This window comes from Cygnus olor, chromosome 10 (assembly GCF_009769625.2).
Source record: "Cygnus olor isolate bCygOlo1 chromosome 10, bCygOlo1.pri.v2, whole genome shotgun sequence".
NCBI classification, from domain to species: domain Eukaryota; kingdom Metazoa; phylum Chordata; class Aves; order Anseriformes; family Anatidae; genus Cygnus; species Cygnus olor.
Genome location: NC_049178.1, coordinates 22,254,086 through 22,281,899, shown reverse-complemented (window position 1 = coordinate 22,281,899; position 27,814 = coordinate 22,254,086). Strand labels below are relative to the sequence as shown.

General features: G+C 43.6%; 1 protein-coding gene and 1 long non-coding RNA gene across 48 annotated transcripts in view; one reads left to right on the top strand and one right to left on the bottom strand.

The window, feature by feature from the left end:
* The window catches only part of LOC121075289, a 57,450-nt gene extending 30,970 nt beyond the window's left edge, over positions 1-26,480 (top strand). For 13 of the 47 annotated variants that reach the window (XR_005822869.1, XR_005822875.1, XR_005822851.1 and 10 more), the window contains 4 exons: positions 4,853-4,964; positions 13,397-13,505; positions 24,437-24,609; positions 26,161-26,480. Coding sequence is in view for 14 of the 47 variants with exons in the window: in XM_040568377.1 (XP_040424311.1) it covers positions 12,293-12,373; positions 13,397-13,505; positions 18,059-18,153 (285 nt within the window). In the remaining 33 variants the exon portion in view is untranslated. The other 34 variants (XR_005822879.1, XR_005822856.1, XR_005822878.1 and 31 more) reach the window with 20 other exon arrangements.
* LOC121075293 lies at positions 26,476-27,767 on the bottom strand. The gene is made up of 2 exons (XR_005822882.1): positions 26,923-27,767; positions 26,476-26,806 (listed from the first exon to the last, which is right to left on the bottom strand). It is a non-coding gene; the product is annotated as an uncharacterized LOC121075293 (long non-coding RNA).
* Between the last annotated feature and the right edge of the window lie 47 nt (positions 27,768-27,814).

Genomic DNA, 27,814 nt, shown 5'->3' with positions numbered 1-27,814 from the left:
AGCATGGCCTATCTGGGATCTGCCTAGAACATAACAATTTTGCAGTGTCACCTTTGTAAATCCCAATAGAAGTAATTTACATGAGTGATATTCTGGTACCTTTTCATGTCTGAAAGTATGGACCTGTGACTAAAGGAGGAATCTATTAGAAGCATCGTGATCTCTTGGAAGTTTTGACTATGTGCTGGGATGTAAAGCCTACAGTACAATATTTCGATTTGCATAGTGAGTCTCTTTGCAGCACTATGAAATCAAAAAGTCTCTGTATACTGTGACAAACTCCTTAGTTCCCTTTAAAGACAAAAGCAGATGCCTGTTAAGTAAAGCATACTGCTTGCTGAGCAGTGAATACCTCACTTGTAACACAAATTGACTTACCATGTGATTGACTTATGTTTCATATACAGCTGACTACAGTGTGTATGCATCTTGAGCTCTGTACTCTCCACTGCTGTTAGAAAGGAGTCTGTCTGCAGGAATAAGCAAAGGATGGGGCAAGAATCCCACACATGTTCAGTCAAATAATAGCACATTGACAATTTTAGATGAGGAGTTATTTCTGTATTTTTGTACATCACTCTGCACATTGAGTGTGTATGGTAATTCTCATTGCTCAGCAGACTTTTTTTTTCAACAGGTAAGAACAATGTAGATTTCAAGAGAGAAATTTAAACAAGTATTCCTATTCACCTCAGCCTTAAATCACCACTTACTTTGCAAGGTCTTGGCTACAGGGAATATCTTTCTTTTGCACATGCACAAAGTGCGATATGCTGTCACTTTGTGGGGGGTTGGCATACTTTAATGTGTACATCTTAATAATACTTAGCATTTGGGTGTCTCTTTCCAGCTCTGATCAAGAAGTACTTTTCCTCTTTGTAGATGAGGACAGTGAAACACAGAGAACTTAACAGCCATCCAGAATTCCACAGTAGAATAGGATGCAGCTGAGCCAGGAGTGTGTAAAACTGAAGTGTTTTACAACTTGAAGAGCTACAGGAGTGTGTAACCACACCTCAACCATAGTAAGTCATAGCAGTCAATCACAATTCTGTGTCATATTAATAGTCCAAACATCTGTACAGCCTCTTACTATTCTTGTAAGGAAGTGTTCTTCTGATTTAGAAGTGACTGTGGAAGCAAGAGACATGTTTAAGTATCAAAAATAAAGTCATTTCTAACTATGTATTTGTAGTCATTAGCTAACATTTATGGCAGCAAGTCCATGAGTCAGTGAGAGAGACCTCTTTCATGTTTGCCCTCACAAACTATCACAGTGGATGGAAGAGCTAGTGCAGGACTTGTCTGACAGCATTACCATGTTAAAGCAGGCAAACGAGAAGCTCGACCATCACTACTTTATTTTCTTAGTGAGAATGGCATGATCTAAGTTATGTACCCATGCTTCATAGGTGTCTTTTGCTACCAGAAGCCTACCTGCTACTAAAACATGGCTCAACAGATATACAGCAGTGGCTGCATGGTTTTAGGTGCCCAACTGGAGAAAGCTCAGGTCTGTTAAGGTACCAGTGCCCTCACTTGCTCATCTCTGTTTAGAATCTTAGGAACATCAACTTTATTTTTTCCTCTTCCCTTTTTGTTTTTTAATACCTTGTGCCCTTCCTTAGTAGAATCAGAATGTATTTACGAGAACACATATGATTGGCTAAAGATCTAGCTGACTGGAATTTCTCATATTTATGGCAGAAATGGGTTTATTCTCACTTTAACCATTTTAAACTATACCATTATTAGCTTTATTTATAATTTCATTCAGAGCTGCCTCTTGCATGTCATTTAATTTTAATAAAGCACAAGATCTTATGAAAAAAATCTTTTGTTTTTCATAGCATAGAGTAATTATGCCCTGACCTTTTCTGGCTGTTTCTTTTCGAAGAATCTTGATTCATTTCAAAAATGAAAGCAAAAAACAGAGGAAAGATGCTTTCACCTTAGTTCATACACAGGCTGTTTTCCAAGCAATCATTCCCAGATGCATAATGACTGTTCTCGCAGCACACTGTGAGAATTGGAATCGTTTATTTGGAGAAGAAGAGCTTGTGGCCCAAGTACAAGAAGTGCTATATACAAACAAATTTTATTCTTTATTATAAACACTCCTGAATATTCATGACTTTAAAATAAATGTAAGAATAAAAACAGTCCGCATACAATTTGAGCTGAATGCTGGTGAAGAAATCAAGTAGTAGAAGTCTCCCTAATGCAGTGGACTAAAATGGGCCGGATTTGATTATTCTGAGATCAGCAAATCATCAAACACAGTGATGCTATTGCTTTCATAATACTAGAGATGAACCCAACCCGTGGCATTGAGTATATGCTTGAGATTTGGAAGTATTAAAACCACTTGTCTGATACGTCTCTAAAATGTGTAGAGGATATAATTTACTTCCTCAAGATTAGTCATTGAGCTTCAGAACAGATTTTTTTTGGGGAAAAAAAAAAAGAAACGGAAGGTTCAGCAACCAGTCCTAGCAACAGCTGTGACCTATTGATGGGGTCAGGGTTTGGTTATTAAAAGATCTTGTGCTGTCATTGTGGCTTTGCCTTTTCCCCTTCTCCATTTGTGAATAACAGTTGCTTCAGAGATGGAAGGATTAGGGTAAGTGGTCACTACAAACCATATATGTTCTTTTTAGTGAAGACAGAATATATAGGGTTTTAACTTAGATTAGCAGCTCAAGTTATATTCATGGATGAGATAGGACTGGAGTTCTATGACCTACTCAAAATACCTCTACACTAGTTAGTGTGGGTGAAACCCAAAGAGGGTTTCTCTCTGTACCTCAGCCTTCAGTCAGGGGAAATCAGCATAGCTGTGTGAAAGTGTCCACCTTACTCCTGTGCTCATGGTTTCAAGGAATAGGGAACAACAACAGCATAGAAGGTGTGTTTCTACACATGCTTGTTAGGAATGGAAAACACCGTTCATAACGCTTCTGTCCTGTTCTGATGGATAGCACACTATGAGTGTCTTAATGTTCTCTCCTTTCAGGAGCTAATTACTTTTATATAACATTTATTTGAGGACTTAATTTGCTCTTACTGTAGGATGGGAGCAACGTTTCTGGACGTTCTTCCCAGAGAGACTTCGGTTATAACCTTCCCAGTATGTTGGCATGATTATATTTTTCTGCCCATTACAAATGGAAGGGGCTTTTACAGGTTTCTGCAGCTAATCTGTGCAGCTACTGGGAAATGTCAATACATAAATACATGATTATATTTTCTGGCTTGGTTCCTCTCCAGGGTCCTTGTAGATGCTGCTAACCAAGCAAAGTGACAGGAGTTGAACTTCTTTATCTTGATTCAGTGGCAATCCTCCTGGTTCTCAGGAGTGTGAGAGTTTAGGCTTGACTTAATTTTTATTCCAGAAATGTTGACATAAGCCCTTTAGCCTGTCTGGCAACAGGGACAGAGCACAAATAACAAACTGTTTCTACTTTTAAAGAGACTCATACATCCAACTAAGGAAAAACAATCAATGACCATTTAGCTGTTTCTGACTGAACAAGATGTCTTTAAATTAAGTCTCTCTGCTTCTCATATGAGAAAATACATGACTTGAAAATAAGAACACTCCAACTTCCTAATTTAACTACTAAACAGACAGCAGATAAAAGGAGCTTTATTGGATTGTTTGGCCAGGTGACAGGCCTTGTACTACTACAGGGTTCTTAGTTAGGGAAGGAAGCCTTTTTCCTTAGTGTATCTGTCACAGTGAACAAGCTAACCTTAGGGCAGCCTAAGGCCTGATGAGAAAACTAAAATGCTTGGTTGTTAGCCTTGTAATTAAACCGTAATTGATGGTATTTCTCAGATTATTGTCTTGGTTGAAGAAATTAATTAGGCTAAGAACTTGTTGCTGGTACAAGGGACAGAGTGAAGTCACACAGATGGAGGCAGAGGGAAGGTGGGCCCAGGTGGGCCCAGTTTTGGGCAGCCTAGTTTTGGATGAGCATCAGCTGGGCCACTGTTAAGCATAAGCAAATCTAGTTGCAAGTAGTCACTGAAAAAGACAGTCTTTTTGTTCTTCTTATCATAACATATTCTCACATGCATAAGTTGTAGGGACTGCTCAACTCCAGTGGATTCAATTTAGTGTATTGATCAGATGGATCAATAGGTCCATCAAGAAAGGGTCAGGACTCCTTGGCACGAGGCTAGACATTCTTAGGACAGAGACTGAAATACTTATTTTGCATTCATCCTGGTGTATTAAGACCTGATTCTCAGTGCAAGTAATTCTAGGACTGCAACAAGTGGTGCTGTTGCTCTTTGCTTATTTTATTAAAGGCAGGGATTATTGTTATCTGCTCATTTAGAAAAGAAAGATCACAAACACTTATTTAATTACAGTTTCCAGAGAGAATTCCAGGGCTTCTAGGTCTGCTTTTCGACATTGTTCTTCACGGGATGCTTCCAGGTAGAATTGGAACACAACTCAATTATATTTGAGTATGGAGAGGCAGTGAAGTGTGTAGTAAATATTATTGTTTCATTAGCAGTACTGCATTTAATTTAGATAGGTATTTCTGCACAAATGGGAAAATGTGGCACTTCCATGATAGCACTACCTCACATAATAATTGTGGTTGGTATCCCAACCAAGACACTGACAGTGTGGGTCCCACCCCGCAAAGCACTCAGTCCCTGGGGTAAGGAGGGGAAGAGTAAATAAAGCAGCATATCGGGAGAGTGTCTCAGACACCCCTTAGATGTTTGCTGTCAGAAGGAAATGTCTTTTCCGATTCTCTTTTTGGCGTGGGTCACAGCACCTGCAGGCAGTTCATAATCCAGACTTCTTGCTCTCTCTTCTTCCTCATTACAGACAATGTGATGACCAAACAAGGCAGTGACTGTTGAACCAGAACTCCCGTTGGAAGGAGACACTTACTGTTCAAACTGCAGTGCCTTTGCTTCTTCCGTTCTTAGATTGTTCTGTGAGTTGCATCTTCAGAACTGATAAACTCCCTCTCAAGCTGTTTTATGAGACATCTGAAAACATCGTACCAATTACCGGTGTGGCTGATTAGCAGTGATTTTCTTAGCAGTCATTCTTTTATCAGTAGAAAATTTAAATTCTTTTCATGCACTATTCTTTTTTTGCTTTGATAACAACAACCCATTTGCAATTGTAGGATGGCGAAAACAAAGAATTTCTGATAGCAGATTTTTGCATACAGTTTGTATCTAGCAGAAACTAGACAAAAGAAGCAGCCTATATCCTTAACTAGTAATGAGAAATTGCTTGCCAGAAGTCTCTGCTGTGTCCCAGCTATTTCTATGTTGACAAATCCAAAGAACTATTCACATTGCTTTCAGGGATGCTCCTGGGATCATAGAACCTGGCACAACATGAGAAGCAATCGTTACGATGGTTTTTGAATGAACAGTTTGACGTTGAGCCTTCCCTGACATTGACATGGCTCCCTGGAAGTCAGCAGACGGCCAAAGAAGGACAACTGCATTAACCATGTGTGGCTTGGAAACGATGACTGAGACTGACTGATGGCATTGCCATGTGCCACACTTACTTATGTGTAGTAACCGTGTTACCCTGCATGGTGCTGTATCAACATGTAAAAGTGTCACTCAGAAATTGTTAGCTGTAACACATAGGCTTCATTTCTCTTCCAGAGGGGGCTATGATTTTTGTTTCTGCCTAATTTATGTCCTAGTTTACCAGTTTGTTCATCTCTCAGTCATGGCTCTTGGACTCTTTACTCTTGAAAGGAAAATGTCATCTTTATAGTAGCTTTCTTATGTGAAATTCAGTAATAAGAGGTAAAAGAGTCCTTTCCACTTTCTTGTGTGATGGGCCAAATGTCTGTTGCTTTTAGGTTTTAATTACAACTTTCCATATTAATCAAACTGTTAACGTGTACTGCAGTTGGTAATTGTTGAGCAGAGGATGACGTGCACAGGAATTCACCCGTGTGTAGGGAGATTACAAAACAATTTGTAGGGGTGCCACTGGCAATCTTGGCACAAAATCACTGGCACACAGTTTGCCATACAAGTACTGTCTTAGACCAGTGGTCCATCAAGTCCAATTTCTTGCCTCCAGCATTGCACAAGATGTACTGCTGTACTTTACTTACTCTGTTCAAAATACATTAACACCTTATAAGAGAGAAATGAAGACAGCCAGAATGGAAATACATGAGAACAAGTGTTTCCTTTGCAGTCACGAATTCTCTAGTCATCGGACTTCTTAAAATCTCCTTCCTGTTCCCTGGTGCCTATCCTCCTACCCATTGGCTTCTCCTGAACATCAGCAGGCTGTGGTCCCAAAGACTGAGAATATTTCAAAGGCGAATATGCTTTGAATATCCTGTTAGTGGGCTTCTTTCTTCCAGTTTTATCCTATAAGTTAAGGTAGTTGTAGTGAAATAATATAGAGAGATAAGCGACTTCTTAATGAGGATGGAATGTGTAAGTTGGGCTTTAAACATCAGCATCTTACTCTAAAAATGCTTCTATACTTACATAGTAAAATAGGAAATAATGGAACTGTACATTACCCATTTATATTTTGTGGCTCATTTTCAGCAGGGCTTAATCCAGTCTTTGATTGGGTATCTCTCTATACCTCCTGTTTCTGACTTGAAATAAACCATACATACTGGTATTAGGAATTAAAAGCCTTTAAAAATCTTTTGGACCTACTACCATTTGAACCACAAAAGGGGAGCTGCCAAATTGCTCTCATAAATATCAACAAGTTAAGTCTGGTATGGAAATAAGAACTAGAGTGATTAAGAATTGATTTGCAAAGCAAGGATTGCAGACTTGTTTGTTTTCCCACACCTGCGCTCCACTTCAGAAGTACAATGAAGCAAGGCACAACGCACCTTTCCCCTAATTGGATAATGTACTCAAGGGAATATGATCAACAGAGGCTTTTAAGATCACACCACCATTTGCCCAATTATCATACCTAATGACAACACATTGTTCCTGCAAAATGCGTCTTTATTCCCTGGTAGGTTACATTTCCTTTCAGCCTTTTACCTATTGATCCAGCAGTACCTCATGTAGAACAAATTTCTTTGTTGGCAAGTCTTGATTACAAACTCAGAAAAATCTTCTATGTCCTCTTCTCAATATCTGACTAAGTACGTAAGAGAAGGTCAGTTTAGCATCCTTGGAAACAGACTCCAGTGCTGAGATATTAGACCAGCTTAAAGAGCTGATAGAAAAAACAATTAAAGTGACGAAGAGGTATTTTATTTAAAGACAATTCATATCCTCCAGCGCAAATAAAAAATACCGTTTTTAGAACTACTTTTGGCTTTTATCCATGTTTGTATTTTCTCATTTCTTGTTACATACTTGGATCTAGAACAAAAAGCCTGATGGGCTAAGATTCTCAGGATGTGGACATTAAATAGGCAATTTTATACACAAATCAGTCTTTAAAACTTGCAACCTTGATGTTATTTTTGTCCCTCCTTTCAGCATTTCTCCTGAAGTGCTCCCTGTACAGTGGGCTGCTTCTTGTAAGAACATTCAGTTTTGTTCTGACAAAGGTTCCTACTGGTAAATTGCACTAGGGGAGCATACATAGGCTTTGTATGTCTCTTATGAAGCCTAAAAGCACTGAGTCTCTGAGAAACACAAGTGAGAACACTGTGCTCACCTGCTTGAATCCATTTTGTCTTCTACGCAGACTTCATTTTCTGCATGCAACCTCAGGAAGGTGGCAAACCTGGCAAGTTTTACTTCGACTGAAAAATGTAAACATGTTTTTTCTCTTAGCACATGAGAACTGGGAGCTTACCGCTCATTGTGACAAAGAGGGAAACTTATTATGCCGCCAAATCATTCCTCCCAAGCTGCCAGTTTGAGTATTGATCCCTTGTTTCTGAGTAAGCAAGCCCTGTGGTTGGTCATCATTATTCTAGGACATCTCATTCTAGTGACCAGATCAATAATGTCTTTCATGGCCTCCTGCTGTCTGTTCGTGTCATGCCTCAGCACCTCTGCATCAACTGTTGTTCATCAAGAGCCCAGTGAAATGATTTGCAGTGGTGGTGAGAATGCTGTCAGCCACTTCACACTCATTTAGGTCTCAGCTGGGACGCAACACGAAGCTTTGAATGTACATCATTTGTAACGAGTGTCGATATTAATTTCACGCTGTCCCACACATTGAGGCGGGAAGATTTCCACACAAAGATACCCCAGGCCAGGTGTAATGCCAACGGGCTGCTTGTCATGAAGCTGCCTTTGAGCACAAGCAGGGATAAATGTAAGTGTTCCCCTTTGCTGTCCAGAGGTAGTCAGGGAGCAGAAAGGCCTGCTGCTCGCCAAGGGATGGAGATGGCACCAGGATATGCATGTGGTGGTAAGGCCAGCAGGGCTGACAATTTTAAAGCTGCAGTTGTAAAATAGAGTGGGGTTCTGTCACTGGCTTACCCAGTTAGATGTGTGTTAATTTCAAACCCTAAGTTATTCCTGAATCTTCTTGAATCAATGAGGCTAGATCCACGTTTGTTAGTCACAAAGCTTGATAATTCTAAAGTTTTTGAACAAGGATACAGGTTTTGTTTGGGACTCCTTAGGTTTCTCGGGAGTGTGGTTTCTTGTTCTTATCTTCATACTGCTGTGGTGATACAAATCCCATCTCTTGTCCAGATGTGGTTATAGAGAAATCAACTACAATCTAGTATAACTGTGTCCACATGAAAGTTTATGCTAGTTAACTGCTGATCCCTCCCACCAGCTTCAATGGTTTTAGCACACTTTACACGTTTGGAGTCAAAGGAATATTTGGATCTGCCCTAGAAATGTAAATTTCTAAGTTTATAATGGTAGTGCAGAAAAAAAGCTTTACGGAAATTATTTTAAATACAAAAATGCACTTTGCCCCATACCTTCTCAGTCATCACCACATGAAAGAAAAATTGTGTTTTTAGATCATAGCTTGGAGCCTGAAAGAGGCCACACAAAGATTGTGCTCTGAGAGAAAGGATGTCTGTCAGAAATCCAATCTGACAGCACTTTGTCTGATCATATGTATACACCAATGTACCCTGGATTTTTTGTCTGCATTGTTTTGATGCATGCACATGGGATTTCTGGCTTCATTCAGGAAGAGGCCCTGTAGTTTTCTGGTGTCCGTCCCTTCACCTCATGGTATCAAACACAACTATACCCAGCTACTTCTGTCATTCTTTGGGGAGAAATAGAATTTAATTTAAGAGGTTGGAAATACCACTGAGACTTTATCTGCCAAGGAAATACACAGCACAGTGACCCATTCAAATTATGCCCAGCTATTGTTCTAAATATGTTTCGCCTGCATGCAGACACAAAGACTAGATTAAGCCCTGCTGAAAATGAGCCACACAATGTGAGTGGGTAATGTACACTTCACAGCCTCACTCGCCTGTCTGATTCACTTCGCTGTCCTCTGCACGGCACAGCCCTGCAGGGCCTGGACCTCCTTCAGCCCTGTAAGCTTGGCAGTTGCATTTGGGCAGCTTTGGCTGGGCCTGTGGTACTGTACCCCAGTACTGAGGTGGGAGCTGGATTCTGATGCGGTGCCTGCATGACAGACTTCTGCGCAGCTCCAGAGGCTTCCTGGGGTCCAAGAGGCTGATCTCCACCTGGCCTCCCTGCACGGACAGACACCTCTGGAGCACTCACAATGTACCGCATTTTATTCAGGTCTAAGGTAGCTGTTTACGTAAATTTGTGCCATCCACAAGAAGTTCTCTGTCTATATTACAAAATTACTCTGTCTATATTACTATCCTATGCTAGTAAAGTACTTCTAATGAAAACATGGGAAAAAAAACACAACAAAACACGTGGTTTATCTCCCATGATGAGGTCATGACAAAAATGACTATAGCAGTGAAACTCATACCTTAATTCTCATCCTTCACACACTTCAGCACAAGTGTTTTAACAGTGTGGATTAATTATTAAACAGGTCAATACAGTTTGATAAGGGAGACTCCCAATCTTGATTAATTATGCTGGTATCCTACTCTAGTTTTGGACCTTGGACAAGTGTCTCAGATGTGATGAATAAATTAATCACCATAAATTGGTGATTAATTAATCTAGTTGTAAGCACTTACATTTTAAGGTATACTTCAAAAAAATTGCAAGTGGATCTGTATTAGATGACGTACCAGTGTTGGGGAATTTTTGTTGTTCCCCCTAGAGGCAAATCAAACATGTTGTGCTTAAATATAAAAAGATTTAATAAGCAATGCATTGGACAGATCTGCCATAAGCAGATCTACGAGGAGTCTGCAAAGACATGGCATTAGCTGGTTCCTTTTATGCATTAGTACCAGCACTGACCATGTGAGCATCGGCATTGCTTTAACTGCTTTTTGGTTCATCCCCCCAGTGCCAGTTCTGTTCACTAAATTCTGTTTACCAAAAGTGTCCCCTGAGCACACTCATTCCATGATTGTTACAAGACAATCAATCCTGTGGCTTTTCTTACCTCATCAGAAAGGAACCTTTGCTCTCTTGCATGGAGTTACTTTGTCCCTGATGTTCCTGCTTCCATCTAGTTTAGGCCTTCTTGTCCTACCTTAGCTCATTCTTCTGTCACAAGGTACCATGCTGAGTTACAATTTGAATTTCCCCTTTACCTGTGGGTGAAAAATTGGACTTGACCGAACACATTGTTCCCATCCTCTGTTTTTATGGTGTAAGTTTGCTGCAGGCTCAGTTCCACAATAGTAAAATATTTGGGGTATGTCAAAGGTAATTTTAGGTTAATGCCCTGGGTTTGAACTACATAATATTACATAGCCTTTGTGTAGCAGTCTGAATAGCCTGTTAAGTGCTCTAAATCTTGGTGCAGCCCTGGAAACTGAATGAGGTTGCAAATGGTCAGGTAGCTTTTATAAAGAGGATTCTGAGCACTTTATTTAGCCTAGAAATTGAACCATCAGCCCTTTTTTATGTTGTTGGGACAATGACTAGTGCTTCTCTAAAGCCTTTATGTGAGGATCTTGTCTTCACAAAAGCAAATTTTTTTATTGCTACTTGGAAACATAGGAAACTGAGGTACAGAAAGGTACAGTTACCTCATTCCTGTCTGCAGAATTTAATTCTAATTCTGGATTCAAATATGCCAAATTCAGATGTTTCCATCCAGATCTGAACTTCATAACCTCAATTCATCACAAAATCCAGCATCATTTGCACACTTCAGACCATCTTTGAGTTCACTGATACTGTACACTTCAGGGAATGTTGTGTGCATACACTGCTCTCAAGCCAACCTCATTCCCTTGGTCTCTCTTACACACACACTTAAAATGGAAGACAGAAAAAAAGGACTTCCTGCATTCATTCTTTTTTTTTCCCCAGCCTGATTTGTGCTTCTAGTGAGATTGTGAATATTCAGCTCACGTAGTACAGCCAAAGCAGAGCCTATACCCACCAGTCTCTTGCAGACAAAGAGAATATGCTCTATAGAAGTTTGTACTTCACAGTCTGTTCCTGAAACAGCTTGTGTGGCCTGAATAACTCAAAGACTGTTTCCACATTTCAGCTGTATCCTGGTGGTAGCTGCATTTTAGTGGATGAAAAAAAGTCCTTAGGTATTTCAGTGGAGTTTGCAGAGAACTTTGTGTGGAAAAAGCGATGCAGAAATGTATTCATGAATTAATAATAGTGAGTTTTCTTTATGGGTTTCTAACTGACCTGAATCTTTCCATGGTTCCTGAATCCACTTTAGCACTAAATTGGTTTGAATAAGACCCCATTTTTGCTAACCCAAACCTGTCCTTGTCTGTACTTCAATGCTGGAAGTTTAGCTTCATATATAGCCTTTATGATAACAGTACATGAAGTGTGAGGCAGGAAAAAACATTGTTTAGACAGCAAGAGCTACTAACAAGACATTGCGAACGGGCAATGAAGTTCCTGTGGTCCCAGACCAGGACAAACATAGTCAGTCTGAATGATGCAGTGCTGTTCAAGATGTTCAAAAGAGTTCAGACTAATGAGTCATATGTTGACATTTGATTAATTGTCACCGGTTATGATGTAGCTGAATACTGCATCAGAGGAGCAGTATGAACTTTAGGGACAGAAACATGAACAGTGTCTACCCACTTGTTCAGGGTACAATTCTGTAGTAATCAATAAAGGATTAACATGAAGTCTTAGCCTAGAAACTAGATATGAAATACAGGTTTCAGGCCCAGTTTGAGTGTTTGCTATTCCTGGAAGTTGTCAGTATGTGCAGTTCTGTTCTGACCCTCTTTTTCTTTTGTCTTCATAGAACCCACTATGTACAATAATCTCTCTGCAGCAGACTAGTCATGCCAGAAAGAGTTATGAAGTCGCATGTCTGTTCCCTGAGGTCTGTGGTTTAGACATATCCTAAGCAGTTATATCCCAGTCTTTTGATTCTTCTTTGTTTTTCAAAGGAATGCAATTTTATTTTGTCAATGGTTGAAAAATGGTTCCACATTACCAATCGAAAGACGGAAGCTCTAGGCTAAAGGAAAATTGAAGAGGCATACCTTGTTTCTGACATGAGTGCTGTGAATTGTATACATGTTGGCATTGCTCTTGATGAACTTCAAGGGCACAGATTAATACCCTTGAAGGAGCATTAAGGATCTGTCCAGAAACAACACAGTGATGTTTGGTCAAAGAAGTCTTTGGATTTTGTGTAGTCTTAGATGCTGTATTTGATCACTTCAGAAAAGCTGTAGGAAATTTCTCCAACAGTTCTTAAAGTTACTGAAGTACTAAATGAAATTGTACACTAATTTAGCCAGTTAAATTCCAATGGAGGGGAGCGTCATATCTGTTCTTATTCTCAGTAACTGGGTTTTGTGTTCCTTTACACCAGGGTGTGACTCTTGTGGCTCATGGCACAATTTTAATGGGACGTCATACTGATTCATCATGATCATCATTCATGATTCTTAAGGAATCAGAGATTAAATTGTACCAGAAGTACATACAGCTTATCTACATCAACCACTGTCAGTCGTCTTGGCATTACAATGATTGCATGAGGTTGGCTGGTCTATATAAAGTCTGCTTATAGCAGGAGGACTTTGTCACTTAAAAATGTAACTGGATTTGTGCTTGCTAGAAGAGGATTTCCAGCACACCCAACTTGTAAACTTCACTGTTAATAACCATGATTGTGAGCTTCTTATGGACACTAAAATGTTACATTGCTTCTCTGGACACTAAAATGACTACAGAGAAATGAGACATTTTGCTTTTTTTAACTTTTCCTTGTTCACTGGGGATTTATTTGTGTGGGAGATTTTCCAGCATGTGTGTGTTTGGGGCAGACTTTGCACAGGCACCCAGCTTGCAGAAAAGCACCTAGATATGAGGGGTCTACCTGTTTTCCCAGCAGCACCTCCCTGATGGACAGAACAGAGAGAGCCCAAAGGGAAGCTTTATCCACGGTGTTCCTGTGAATCACCTTTGCCCGGCTACCTTAGCTTGGACAGTCCAGTTTTCTTGTAAGTATTTGCAAAGTTGGTCCACGTCCCCCTCCTTCCCTCCTGTGTGAGCTCACACAGATGCTGCTTGCACAGCACAGCACAGCACAGCACCATACCTCACTGCACCACGCTTTACCGCATGGCACTGCACGACATGGCACCTCACTGCACTGCATTGCATGGTACCACATGCCATGGCACTACACTGCAGCAGGGATTGGGGCAGAGCACCTTTGGGCCTCTGGGCCTGGGTAGTACTGCCCCTTGGTGCAACCACCTAACAGACCTCCCAGACAGAGAACAGACCACCACTGTTACAGCAATGCAGGCAGGCTTGCCCTCTTCAAATTGGGCTTAAAACCTGCTTAAAGGTCTGCGCTTCTCCTTACTGCATTCAGCAATCTGGCAAAGCAGGTGGCAACCACAGCCTCCACGTCCACAGCCTGCCCTGTTGTCAGGCTAACCGCAGGGTGCAGCATGCACCAGTATGCACATCTGCACCCCTGGATTGATTCCTGGGTGCATTCTGGACTTGGATGGGAGGATGGGAGTTATGGGTACACATCCATTTGCTGTGTGGCCATTACCAGCTCATTTTGAACTGCTGAGTTTGAAATACCAAATGAGCCCTCAGGTCTGGTTTTTAGGTATTTATGGAGTGCACGTAGAATTTGTTCTGCCAAGCACCGGTGGTATTGCAGGTCAGGCCAGCGCCACGGCTTTTGTACGCAGCTGCAAGGCTTGGCTTTGCCATGTGCACCACGCCTGAGGACCCCGCGCGCACCTGGAGCACGGGTGCTGGGGGCTCCCCTGCCAGCGGCTGCTGCACAAGGTGCCGCGAGCCAGCCGGCCAGCTGCCGCGGCATGAAACCCCCGGTGGCCGGGGAAGGGGGACGAGGGGAGCTGCCGGGCTGCAGGGCCCCGCGGGGCGGTGGGAGCTGTGCCCGGGCTGCCCTCGGCACCTGAGGCCCGGCTGTGAGGGGAGGGAATGGCCGGCGGGCACTGCCAAGGGCGGCCGGGGGCTTGGGGCGGCGCTGGGCTGCTGGAGGGGCTCCTGCGCCAGCCCAACTGCAGCGAGCTGGCAGGAACAGCAGGTGGCACTGCTGGCTTAAAAACGAGAAGAATGCACGGGATCGGTTTGTTACGCTCGCGCTCCTCTTGCAGCAGCTATGCCTCACCAAGGGGAAACAAAAATGTCCAGAGTTTTATCCTAGTTCTCTGAAGACCGTTGGGAATCATCAGTAATCTCTTCAAGAAATAAGAGGAAATGTACAGGCATACACAGCGAGGTGTAGTTCAGATCAGCAGCAGGGCCTAGATGTGTTCCCTCTGGGGAGCCGTGATGCTGAACATTGTGCTGGACTGGGCCCCTGTCCTCTGAGCTTCAAGCTCCCTATGCCTGGAAATTTGGGAAGCACTCACCCCCTACCTTGACTGGTGTAATGCGATTCAGTTGGGAGTGGATCCACCGACATGAGAAGTGCTCTATCAACTCTTGGTATTCTACGCAGATTTTGCGGAGTTTGGACTTGGCTGGCCTTTGAAAAATCAGGAAATTCTGAAACAGAGTGAGAAAGGCATGAGATTTCCTGCAGTGTTGTAGGCAGAAACAGGGCTAGTTGGCAGGGTGCCAGGTGACCAGGGAGGCAAACAGCAAGTTTGCAGATGACACAAAACTGGGGGAAGCGGCTGGTACGCCACAGGGTTGTGCTGCCATCCAGCCTGGAAAAATGAGCTGACAGGCACCTCAACAAGGAGAACTGCAAAGTTCTGCACCTGGGGAAGAACAGCCCCATTCGCTAGTAAATGATGGGGGCTGAACAGCTGGAAAGCAGCTCTGCAGAAAAAGACCTGGGGATCCTGGCAGACACCAAGGTGAACCTGGGGCAGCAGCGTGTCCTTGCCGCAAAGAAGGCTCGTGTTATCCTGCGCTGTGTCAGGCAAAGTATCGGCAGCAGGTCGAGGGATGTGATCCTGCCCCTCTGCTCAGCACTGGAGAGGCCACAGCGGGAGTGTTGGGTCCAGTTCTGGGCTCCTCAGGACGAGAGAGATGTGGACATACTGGAGAGAGTCTGTCAAAGGGCCCCAAAGGTGGTGAAGGGTCTGTAGTACCTCACATGTGAGGAAGTGCTGAGAAAGCCGGGACTGCTCAGTCTGGAGAAGATGAGGCTCAGGGTTTCTCTAAGAAGCTCTAACAAGATGGCTCACTAACACGTTAGTCTGCACACCTGCCGTTGCTCTAGAATGAAAACCAAGTCTTTAAACCAGGCTAAGATTAACAGGAAAAAACATTCTTACTCTTTCCCATGTAGATGGAAGCATGGAACAGTAGTTTTTTTTATTACTGCTACCAGCAGAGCCTTCATCCCAGAAAGGAAGTCAGGAAGAGTTATCACAGAATCACAGACTGGTTGAGGGTGGCAGGGACCTTTGGAGTCCGTCTGGTCCAACCCCCCTGCTCCAGCAGGGACACCCAGAGCAAGGTGCCCAGCACCATGTACAGTTTGTGCCCATTGCCTCTTGTAATGGCACTGGACACCACTGAGAAGAGCCTGGCTCTGTCCTCTCTGCACCTTCCTTTCAGATATTTTTGGGAATCAGTGAGATTGCCTTCAGCCTCCTCTCCTCCAGGCTGAACAGTCCCAGCTCTCTCAGCCTTTCCTCACGTGACAGATTCTCCGGTCTCTTGATCATCTTTGTGGCCCTTCCGTGGACTCTCTCCAGTATGTCCATATCTCTTTTGTCCTGGGGTGCCCAGAAATGGGCACAAAAATATGATCCAGCCCTGTAGACCACCTTTTTCTGTGGCTGTCAGGACTGTTATAGGGAACGCATTCACTGGAGGTAGCCAAGAGCAGTACACTTTGGATCCCATGCTTAGAGGACATTTTCATTGCTTTTTGTGACTAGCTATTAACCCCTTCAGAGCATCACTTCCTTATTATTAACCCAACACCTAAGCTTTCCTCACCAGTGTCCCCAGAGAAATAATGCTACCTGTATACTCCAGAACCATTACCTCGTACCGTATGTGTTTTGCTGGTCCCCTTCCTTCCCCATTCCTGGAAATGTGCCAACCCTGTTACATGTTGCCTGAGCTCTGCGTGTGGGAAAGTGGTTTGGGACATTTGCTGGTCGTCTTTGCCTTGTGTACTGGTCACTCACTTATTCCCTGTCCCTATTTGCTTGTTGTAGGTATCAATGAGAGTTTTGCCTTTACTTTCCTTAGCTACTGAACCTGGAGGTGGCCCCAAAAAAGTCATCTGGGGGCAGCAAAAGGACTTTTTTTTAACTGCTCAGTAGTTTGAAAGTTTGCGCTCCCAGCATCAGGAAGTTAGTAATACTGGTGGGGTTTTTTTATTTGCAGTAGTTGCAGTTGTTTGATGAGCCTCAGACGGAGTGGATCCGTATTTTTAATCATTGATATTAGTGATTTTACCTTTAGTGTAGGAGCTTCTGGTTGCTTACAGGAGGCAGAACACTTCAGAAATCAAAGTGTATTACTTTTCATCGTATTGTTGCATTACACTGCTATCCAGAGAATGAAGTGAGCCATTCAGGAAACTATTTGTAAAGCTGCTGGCCTAACAGTTTGGTAGAACTTTACCAGGGCTAAGAAAAGGGGATAAGCCCTGGTAAATACAAACATTAAAAGAGAAATTCCTTTATCTCCCCCCCTCTCTCATGCCTACTGATCTGTAAAAGAATGTTGTAATGCAGAAATAAACTATCCTCCTCATTCTGTGGGGCCAATAGTGATTTTAGCCCAACAGTTCATCAATCTGTTGTTGTAACTCTGTTGAAGCCAGAGAAACTAGTCCAGTGACTCATTGCTCTGTTGACATCCTCTAATGGAAAAACACAGAATAACTTCCTTGAAAAATTCCGCAGTCTTTCTAGGTATTTAGCTGATTATTTGCTACCCTCTCTGCCTCTTTAGTGAATGGCAAGTGGATGATGTTCTGCACATCCATGAGCCACAGGTATTATTAGTCTTTGTGAAAAACTCAAACTTCCCTTCAGCTCAATACCACATTTTTTTAATACAGCATCTTGTCTGCAGAGAAGGTTGGTCATATTTATCTAGCTCAATAGCATTGATATGAGGCTGACTTGTTTGGAAATGGCATGTGGAAAAGGCTTATTTTTTTATTACTATTTGCATTAATTATTTTTGCTTTATTAACTTCCTAGGCTGGATTGGAGCACTTACAATAGACAGAGCACTTTGCAAATGAAAGTGCATTATTTTTCGTCACATTATTGCATTACACTATTATCCTGAGAGTAAAGTGCACCCTTCAAGTTATAACAAGCTGTAATTTCATTGAAGGCTCCCTAGTATTTCTGCAACACAAGAGCAAAGCTGCAACAATTTAGTCACAAGAGCCAGAAATCAAATTGTAGACCCTTTAATACCCAACTGGGGATACTCTATTGCTCTAATACATCCCAGCTTGGGAGTGTTTCTGATGTACTGAAACTGTATGGGTTGTACCTTTTAAAGACATTTCAAGCCGTAGTAGTCATTCAGAGCCAACTTGGCATCACTGTCCCTTTCTGCTCCTTAGACGTAGAGGCTGGAGCCAAGAGTCTGTTTGGCAATGAAGGGGTTGTTGTTTTCTCCTGCTCTTTGGGAGGCTGTGCTCTGGTGTGTGAGCCATGAGGAACAAGAGTGAAGGAGACCTTGAGAGAATGCTTTCTGCAACTGAAGGTAGCTGCTGACTTTGAGATCTATGGAAGCAAGCCAGGAAGCAGAGTTTATTGGAAGTCTGTTTGCTTACAACACAGTGAAGGAATCTCACTGCAGTACAGTAAGTGCTTCACATTTTGCAGCACACATTTTACTTTCATGCTGGTGTTGTAGCTGGGTGCACCTCATTCTCACTGTTGCCTGCAGATGCCTTGTGAGCACTCATGGATTTTTGATGGAATGCTCAGCCCAGCCTGAAACACAGAAGTGTTACGATACCTGGAGCTTGGTTTGAACTCATTGTTGAAATATAAACCGCTGTCTCACTAGTACAGTAATGTGGCGTGGCTCTATGCACGTCAGTGCAAGAACAATTTCTGATTTGGGATTTTGTAAGCTGTTCATACATGTACCTAGGACTAAGCGAGTCCCTGATGAGGAACCACTCCTGAGGAATTTCATAGCAAATCTCTGTTACCATTCTTGGACTTCTGGGATTTAGCCTGAAAAGATTTCCCTTGAAGCACTTTACTGCCTGCTGATTCTTGGCTGTAAAATCCTTCTAGCCTTTTGTAATTTGACAGTTTTAATAAAATTTACTCCATTGTTTTATAAGGGAATTTTCTCTCATTCCAGTAGCTGGCTTCTGAGAAAAACAAGGTTTAAATTCTACCCCTCTCAAATTTCTTCCAGTGGTGACTATTTTATCAGTGCACATTCTGTTTTGTATTCCATCTTTTTTATGCTGCAGCTCACAAAATTTTCATTCTGTTGCAAAGCAACATGATTTCACTGGGCTTTTGTTTAACTGATGACTTGCAGTCTTTCTCTAATTACCCTAACTGGGACTTTGTTTATCATGGGGGTATCACACGCCTCCTAGATGTTAGTCATTGCTAAACACAAGAGGGGAAATAGGATGTAAATCTCTTAAACTAATATTTTGCAGAAGAGATTCCCCTTTGATCTTTAATTACTTTACCACACATACAAACATCTTTACAAATTTTGATTAATTTTTGATTCCTTCAGCTTCTTCATACTTCTGTAACCCTTTCTAAGTGAACACTCTGAGAGAGACAGCTTCTGTCTGGGTGAAATGGAAAGAGCCGGTGTGGAAAGTGTCCCCAGATTTCTCATGCGGAGACTGAGCCAGGCAAAATCAAGTCATAACAGCCACCTCCTCTGCATCAGCCCAGTACAAAACAGAGCAGGCAGGATACAGAGCACTTGTTGGGATGTACATCCATCAGTAGAAAGTTTTCCCTCTCTCTCTCGTTACTTCTGTTGAAGTAATGAGTAAAAGGCTTAACTGATATCTGTAAAATGCTTTGGCTTCATGCTTTGCCCTCTTAAGGGTCTCTCAGCTTCAAAGGCACATCAGACTGTGAAGGGTTCATCTGGGTTTTGGCTGGTGAAGGTGCATGTTGAAGGGAGTCTGTGGAAAAGCGCAGCACTCACTGCATCCTGCCTCCTGGGAAAGATGCTGCTCTCGCATCCAGCGTCACTTTTTCTTTCTCTCCAAGGGAGGGTCTTCCCACTAGGTAGTCTTTGCTTCAGAAATCTTGCTTCTGCCTTAGTGATTTACGGGTAATAAATCCAAGAGGTAATGAAGAGGGCATCATTATGCACCACAGGGAGCACCTACAGCACATCCTAGCAGGATGTGTTAGCCAGTGCTTACAGAGTTTACATGCTACGTAAGGGCCACCCAATTCAAGGGAGATAGATGCACTTCTTGGCTCCCCTCTCCCCAGTGCTTTCTGCACATGCAAAGCCACGTGGAAATCAGGCTTAATTTACAGCATTTGCAGCATGCCCTGCAGTCCCTGGAGCATGAAACACACTTGATGTTGTCCCAGTGTGCTCCATTATTTTCTGCAGAGTTTTCTTCTTTGTTGAGAAGTTTCAAAGCAAGGAGTACCTTTTAAAAGCAAGTGCCTTTCAAAGCAAGGAGTACCAAAGTGCTGGGTGCCTTTTCCCCATGTGCAGTGTTGCAGCATATATCACTAAGGTGCCTGTTCTGAGGACAGGCCCTCCATGGGAGGGCAAGGCAATAGAGGTTAAATGGGTGTCTGTGGGGAAAAATATGTCCCACCCAACATAGTACCCGGCCCAAACACAGGTGTTTCCCAGTGCCATCGCTGGTGCTGTCAGTCCCTCAACAGCACAGCCTGCTGCATGGTGGGGTATGTACCATGTCAAATGCTGGAGCATGTGCTCTGCCCAAACTCCTCCCAAATGAACAACCCACTCTTAATTACTTTTTCCTCATTGGTTCCAAATCTGTTACATCTGTACCCAAATTTGGTGTTTCTGACACTGCTACATAGGTAATTTTGGCCTGATATCACTGGTACAGGTAACCTAGATGAAGGTAGCCTTGCTTCATATCTCCCTTCTAATCCTGTGGTCCATGCTGGTTTATTGTACCTCTGGTTCCCATCAGAGGTCTAAGCTAGCTTTGAAGCCATTCCAGTGGATGCTCATGCTCACAGTAGTATTTTGAGCAAATGCATGTCTTCATTCATAAACTGATTGGCATTGCTGATTTTACCCTGCAGTTTTGTTTTCCTTAACCCATGATGCCATAAAAAGCCTTCGTGTTAGAAAATCCCGAGTCTTTACCTTCTACAAAACAAATTCCTAAAGGCTGTTTCATATTGTAAACCCTAAAATGGAGCCATCCAGAATCCCTAATAGCATTTGAAATCATAGGCTACAAAGAATCTAGATAAGTATGTGGTCTAAGAAGATCCTTGTTGTACCTGACATTTCATCCTTGAAAGCAAACAAAACTCCCTTCCGGAAGGTTGTTTTGCATGGCTATGAATTAGAAGAGTAAATAGTAGCAAAATTAAATCTCATTCAGTCTGAATCCAGATTGCCCACAGCATTTGGTATCTGACCTGTGAGACATCTAAGTCTACTGAGTATGTTCAAAGTCCACATCTTAAACAGAGTCCTAACTTCCTCCAGGAGGCCTTTCCTAGGATCCAGTACTGCCCTAAGCACTGATCTGAGATGACCTAGTCTCTCTCTGAATTGGTATTTGGGTCTTCCTGTCTCCTAGTTTCCAGTGGAACAGTCTCGGAGAAACTTACCTCCTACGTTATCCAGTCTTTCCAGATTTACCCAATTAACAGGTGTCATTTTGCTATGAAAGCACTGAAATCACGTGTGTATTTGTAAAAATCCTCTTATCGAACTCCTGATCCCTGTCATGCCTTCTATACTTTCAAGTTGATGGCCTGCTTTCAGTTAAGCCCTGCAGGATAACTCCCCCCCCCCCCCCCCCTTTTTTTTTTCAATGGTGTGCTTTGCAGCTCAGCACTTTATATTTCTGTCATGATAACAAAAGGAACATTGTTATGACTGCTGACATTTGTGTCAGAGCATGCCAATGGAAGGTTAAAAGATATGCCAAAGCAGTTGCTGTTGTATTTTCAGGCAAGGCTCAGTGTTCTACTTTATTTCTGATTTTCAAAGAAGGGATGCAGTCTATTCCTGCTCTTGAGAAAATGGTGCTGTGGGTAGAATCTGTGAGAGAGCAGCAACTTATTTAACCTGAACAGGTTTAAAATTATTCTCCTGTCTTTCATTATGCACTACCTTGTTGTATAAATTTACATGCCAAATTTTTTGCTTGCATACACGAGTTATTTGAATTATTCTTTTTGCATGTAACATTTTGCATGAAACTATATTTGCTGCATGCATAAAAAAGGTTGGTGCCTATGCAACAGTTCATACCCATCCTCATATAAGCCCCTACAGCACAGACACTGATTTTGACCGGTCACATGCCTGATAGCAGAAAAGAAAAAATAGACTGACGAATCCAGAAGGCAAAGTCCGGTTGAAATAATAGCAGGTAAGTCACAGAAGAAGAACATACGTATGAATTTTCGGGGCCTCTTTCTTATCTGTAAGCAACAGAGACTTTGATTTACTTTCCCATGTGAAAGGCAGGAATTCAAGCCAGAAGTGCTTCCTCCTGCCATTTGAACAAGGCACTGAGTTTGGCTTGACTCTAAGGGAAGTGTCAGGTGCTCAGTCATCCAGCATGTATTTTCCTAGACATCTTCAGTCCAAGTATCACTGCTTTTCCTTGTTCAACCTAGCAAATCTGACAAGACCACAGCTCAGAGTAGCCTGACTGTGGAAAAGAAGCCACTGAAGTCATTAGGAGGTCATTTATTTTCTGAAGACCTGTGTCTTACCAGGGTTTTTCAAGTGGTATCTGCCAAACAAGGGAATAACGGAGAAAAGAGTGAGGAAGAGAAACTCAGATATTGTGGTGTCAGCCAGTTAAAGACTTTGGGATAACTGCACTAATTGCTACTACAGAGTAGGTGTCGTAGAGTGTGGTCAAACCGTGTGGGAAGAAACCTTCAAGCCCAGCCCCATCCATCACCACATCAGTTGCAGTATTTCTTCCACCCCTGGCAGGGCTGCCCAGGTTTCCTTCCATAAGACAGAACCCAGAAAGAAATTCTGGCTCCAGAAGGTTGGCACTCGTCCAAGTATTTATTGCCAGAAGTGCCTGTCTGGCAAGTGTCATCCAGGATGGCCCAGAGCAGGCCAGTGCGTCCCTTGGCAAGGCCTGTCCTGGGCCTGCTGGCCCCAGAGCACCAGTGGCATCATCTGTATGCTCCATCCAAAGACGAAAGGAAGGAGAGGACTTTGGAGGGCAATACTCTGCCTGGTTGTAACAACAGCTGTATTGCAACCCTTTGCAGGGCCCTGGCTACTGGGTATTTTTTTTTCCCTTGCTTTTGTCTGTGCAGCTACAAGACTGAACAGAAACTCTGTTTCCAGTTCAGCTGGCTGTGCTGGCTGAGTCCAGCTCCCCTGTAACTAAAGCCGGCTTCCCTGTGCAAAGTCCTGCACCTGGGAAGGAACAATGCCAGCACCGGTATTTATTGACCTTGATAAGATCCCCCTGAGCCTCCTTTTCTGCAGGCTGAGCAGTCTCAGCTCTCTTGGCCTCTCCACATAGGAGAGGTGCTCCGGTGTCTTCATCATCTTTCTGGACCTATGTTGGACTCTTCCTAGTATGTCCATGTCCCTCTTGTACTGAGGGACCCAGAACTGGACATGGTGCTCCAGCTGCAGCCTCATGAATGCTGAGTAGAGGGGAAGGATCACCTCCCTCGAGCTGCTGGAAAGACAGCAAATGCAGCCCAATGCAGCCGAGAATACCATTACCTTTCTTAGCGGCAAGGACTCACTGCTCCCCCGGGTTCAGCTTGGTGTTCACCAAGACCCCAGGTCCTTCACTGCAGAGCCACCTCCTACCATGTCCTGGGCTGGTGTTGTCTTACACCTCCCATTACCCATGGGGCATGTGACAATGGGATCTTCCCTGGACCATGGTCCAACTTGTTTGTGAACCACTTGATACCGTAAAGACAGATGGCACTAAACTAAATGGGGCGTACTCTACCAAGCTCACCCACACTGCAGGGGATATGGTCTAAGCTTTGAGCAAGAGTCACTTGCTCTACAAAGCTGGGAGTCAAACAACTTGAAAACTTCCTTGTCTAACACTGAAGCCAGAAGGTTTGCTGCAAGTGATGGCCAAGCAGGCCTGTGCTGAGTGTACTTTGAGCTGTCTGGCATCCAAACATTACAAGAAACCCTTGCAACACATTGGAGATTGTTTATGACCACTAAAAATGTCATTTTTTCTCCTTTTGCCCAGAATCATTCCAAACCCTATCCCCACACATCCATTTGTACATACAAAAATAATAATCCTCTCATTGTGAGAGCACTGCAGAACTGAATTATATTGCATGCATGTGAGGAGACATCTGTGTTGCAGACACGTCTCCTACATATGCGAAAGTGAATGAAATTGGCTTCTGAATATAAAAGGAAACAGATTTCAGGAGGATGACAGCCACAAAACAAGCTCATGGTTGTTGCTATAAGGCCTCCATGAGAGTTGATGCTGAATTAAAAGGAACATTTTTCTAGGTCAGATCAGCAAAGGCTTTTCATCATTCTAACCCAATCTACCCTCCTGAGCTGTGTCTTTCTCTGTAACAAACTCCCAGGGTAGCTCATGGCCTTTAGTCACCATCTCCAGCAGTATAGCTGATGCCTGCTGCTGTTTCTGGAATGGTATCCCAGCAGTCAGGCAGGGTTAGTTTCTACAGAGACTGGAGATTGAAGAACTAAGGCTTAATCTGAACGTAATCTATCAGTCCATTATAATCACCTGGTTATTTCATGTCCTTGTCTTCAGTCTGTTACTCAGGTTCTTCCCAGCAACTCCCTTAAGAAAAATTGTACAAGGACAGGACCAAGAAAGCATGTGGAGGCACAGTGGTCTGTATCTACAGGATTGGGGACTCTCATCTTACTGAAGGGCCTGGCTAACAAACCAAGGATGGTATCATAAGAACTGACCAGGATAGTGTAAGTAATATTTGGGGAAGGCACAGAAAGGCAAATCTAACTAGTTCACAAGCTGTTTTTTTCTCCTGCAGGAATCAAAATCAACTCATGAAAGCACAGAGGCCCTCCTCAATTTCAGCTCCATTAAATCTGTTTGTTCTGGTGTTTTATCCCAACTTCATCCTCTTGCGTCCTATTTGAACCAATGGTCCGTCACAGGAATTTCCTGTGCAAATGAGCATTAATTAAGAGCTGTGCTGAATGCCACCAGCTCAGAAATGTAATTGCTATGCTTATTTTGCATCCAGTTTGCACTGGCACAAGACACTGTGTTGGACAGGGACCAGTGAGCCCCAAAATGTTTTCTCTGTTGCGAGGAGTGAACTCATTTTAAGTTGGCACATTGATTGCCTGAAACTCTAGAGTTCTATTACAGCAATAGTTCAAGTAAGTGTCCAAAACAGAAGTCTCTGTAATAAGTGTTGGGTGCTGTCCATAGGTACACATAGTTTGACAGATCTGAATTGTGCATGCACAAACACATTGTGTTGTCAGGCTTTCAAAGATACTGACCTCCTTTGGCTTCAGCTGTTCTGAAAAACAAAAACAAAAACAAACCAGAGAAGATGCTCCAAAGCTGTGATATAAAAGCCATTCCCTGTGTATTTGTTTGTATATTAGAAGTAAACACCTCTTTGAATTACTAATATAAAATATTTTTTGAAAACATGTTATACAATTCAAGATAAAATATGTAGAAAAATATTGCAGAAAGACCCATTAGAAAATGTATAAAGAATATCTATAACTACTAGGCCAAAACATCAATACCCAGTCTCTGCAGGGAGGGATAGTTGCACTTAAGTTATTTCCTAGGCTTCCTACTTCATCACTTCTGTGGATGTCTAAAACGACAGATTACCTGTGAACTTTTGAATCTGATGTTCTTACTATGTTGTGGTTTTTACTTTTGTGTTTAATGACAACTGGAGATCTAACACTAGACATTTATTTGTGTATTTCTTATTAGTAAACACTGAATATAATTTTGACCATATATGCTGTTCATCTACATTGAATACTCCTCTGAAGTTAGGCAGTGAAATTCAGGCGGTCTGGTTCACTTTTTGTTTGGTCAGTCTCCCTTTCTGGTTTTCATGTGCTGACACAAGATTCCAGTGTTTGGTTATTCACCTTTGAAAAGGAGGAAGGGTAAAAACCTGTAACAGGTTTGAAGAGAAACTTTAAAAGACCTCTTACCAGTTCTGCAAAGTGCTTTTAGGAGATAGGGGAAGGCACAAAGTTCCTCTCAACTTTAAATAAATTGGACTTGTTTCCTAGACCCTGGAAATTGTGCAATGCCTGGACAGACCTTAGATGACCAATTGTTTATGGAAAGACATAAGGCTTATTTGACCATTGAAGCATCGGAGGAGGCAGTGAGGAGAGCGGGACCCTTGACAGATGATATATCCATCACAATCACACTCCTCAGCAGGGCTCTGACTGGGTCAGTGGTGTATATTCACTTCAGCAGACAAAGATTCCCCATCTCTTCCTTCTTTCCTTTAGGTTTTCTTGCCGTGTCTGGATCCATGTCCTCTCTGCACACCCTGTGACTGTAACTTCAAGTGGCAGTGCTTGAATTCAGCATGCAGTTCTTGTCTTCCATGTACACCCGGGCATGTCACCCAGGGCATTGCTCTAAGTTCAGGTCACACTTGAGAGTGTGAACTGGGGGAGGAACGGGGAGAGAAAAGATAGCTGGGAGGGGTAAGGAAGGGACTTGGGTGGGAAAGATATTGGCTTGTGTTCGTTAATTCTTGATCTTTAAGGGGGAAAAAATGGAAAAAGTAATGAGTGCTGGTTTGAAATAAAACAGTCAAATTGTATAGATTCCAACTTTTTGCAGCTAAATACATCAATTGCATCAGACAAACACAGATCAAGGTAATTTTTTCATCGAATCAAATTCTGGAGAGGGTGCAGCCTACTAAAAATACACAAGCACAGTCACCCTAGATCACATTTGTGTACGGATGAAGGGCAATCATCAGGTCAGTGGAAGCAGTCTCCTTGAGATCCTGCTCTTTGGTATCTTCTCGGAGCGTCTCTGCCACAGAGACATCCCTTTGCTGAGCAAAGGTCAAATCCCATCTGCCCCTCACATCTGCACAGTTTCCTGTTGGGCTCCATTGCTCAGTATTAAGATCATTTTCTTCTCAGAAAGGTGGAGGAAAATGGAAGGAAAGAACACAGGTGAGCAGGCTGCAACCAGGACAGGCACGGCGATGGGGCTTTGTGGAGCCATCCCAGCAGTGACTTCAGTCTTACCTGGTGGATGGCAGCATATTTTGTACAGCCTGTTTCCACGAGGTGCTGGACAATGTACTGAAATGATCTGGGGAGGCCTAAGTATTGGTCTACTCTCAGGCAAGTGTTTATTAGGAAATGGCAAGCACATTCTGGGTAGGACCATAGCTTCAGAAGCGCTCGTCTCATCTCCAAGAGGGAGTGATTCTTCATCTTGGAACGGTAGCAGATGTGTCAAATCAAATTCCAAGCACAGTCACAGGTAGCTGTCGGACCTCGGCCCACCCAGGCACCCAGCAGAAGGCAGCCTGCAATCAGCCGAAGCTTTCACGTTCTTTGGTGCGGGGAGCGTCGTGCAGCGCGGGGTACAGGCTCGCTTGGGCTCAGAGCTGTAAGTGCTCAGTCCGAGTGAACGCTGAGGCGGCCCAGCCAGCGCTGCTGGCGGCGGCAGCGGCACCAGGGGGGCACCTCACAGGGCCCACGGAAACTCCCGCGGCGCGAGCACGGAGGCGGTGGACGCGCACGGCGCGCGGCGCCTGGCAGCTCTCTGCCCGTCCCTGGTCGCGGGGCCTGGGAGCTGATGCGCGCCCTCGCGTTCTGTGGCAACCCGAGTCCCGCTGCGGTGGCACCGGGGCATTTTAAGCCCCCGAGATGCCCCCGGCAGGCGGCGGATCACGCCCGGCGTAACGGCCGGCCGCGCCCGAGGCTTCCTCGCTGCCTCGCAGCGACGGCGGCGGGGCGGCGGCAGGCGGTCCAGGCGCCTTGCCGCACCGCGGGGCTGACGGTTCGGACGTTTTGCGGCGGTCCCCCCGGCGCCGCTCGGGGCGCGGCGGCGGCCACGAGCCGGCCAGGAGCCTACCCGCAGCCGGGCGCCGGGCGCCGGCGCCTCCCGGGGCGGCGGCTCCCCGGGGCC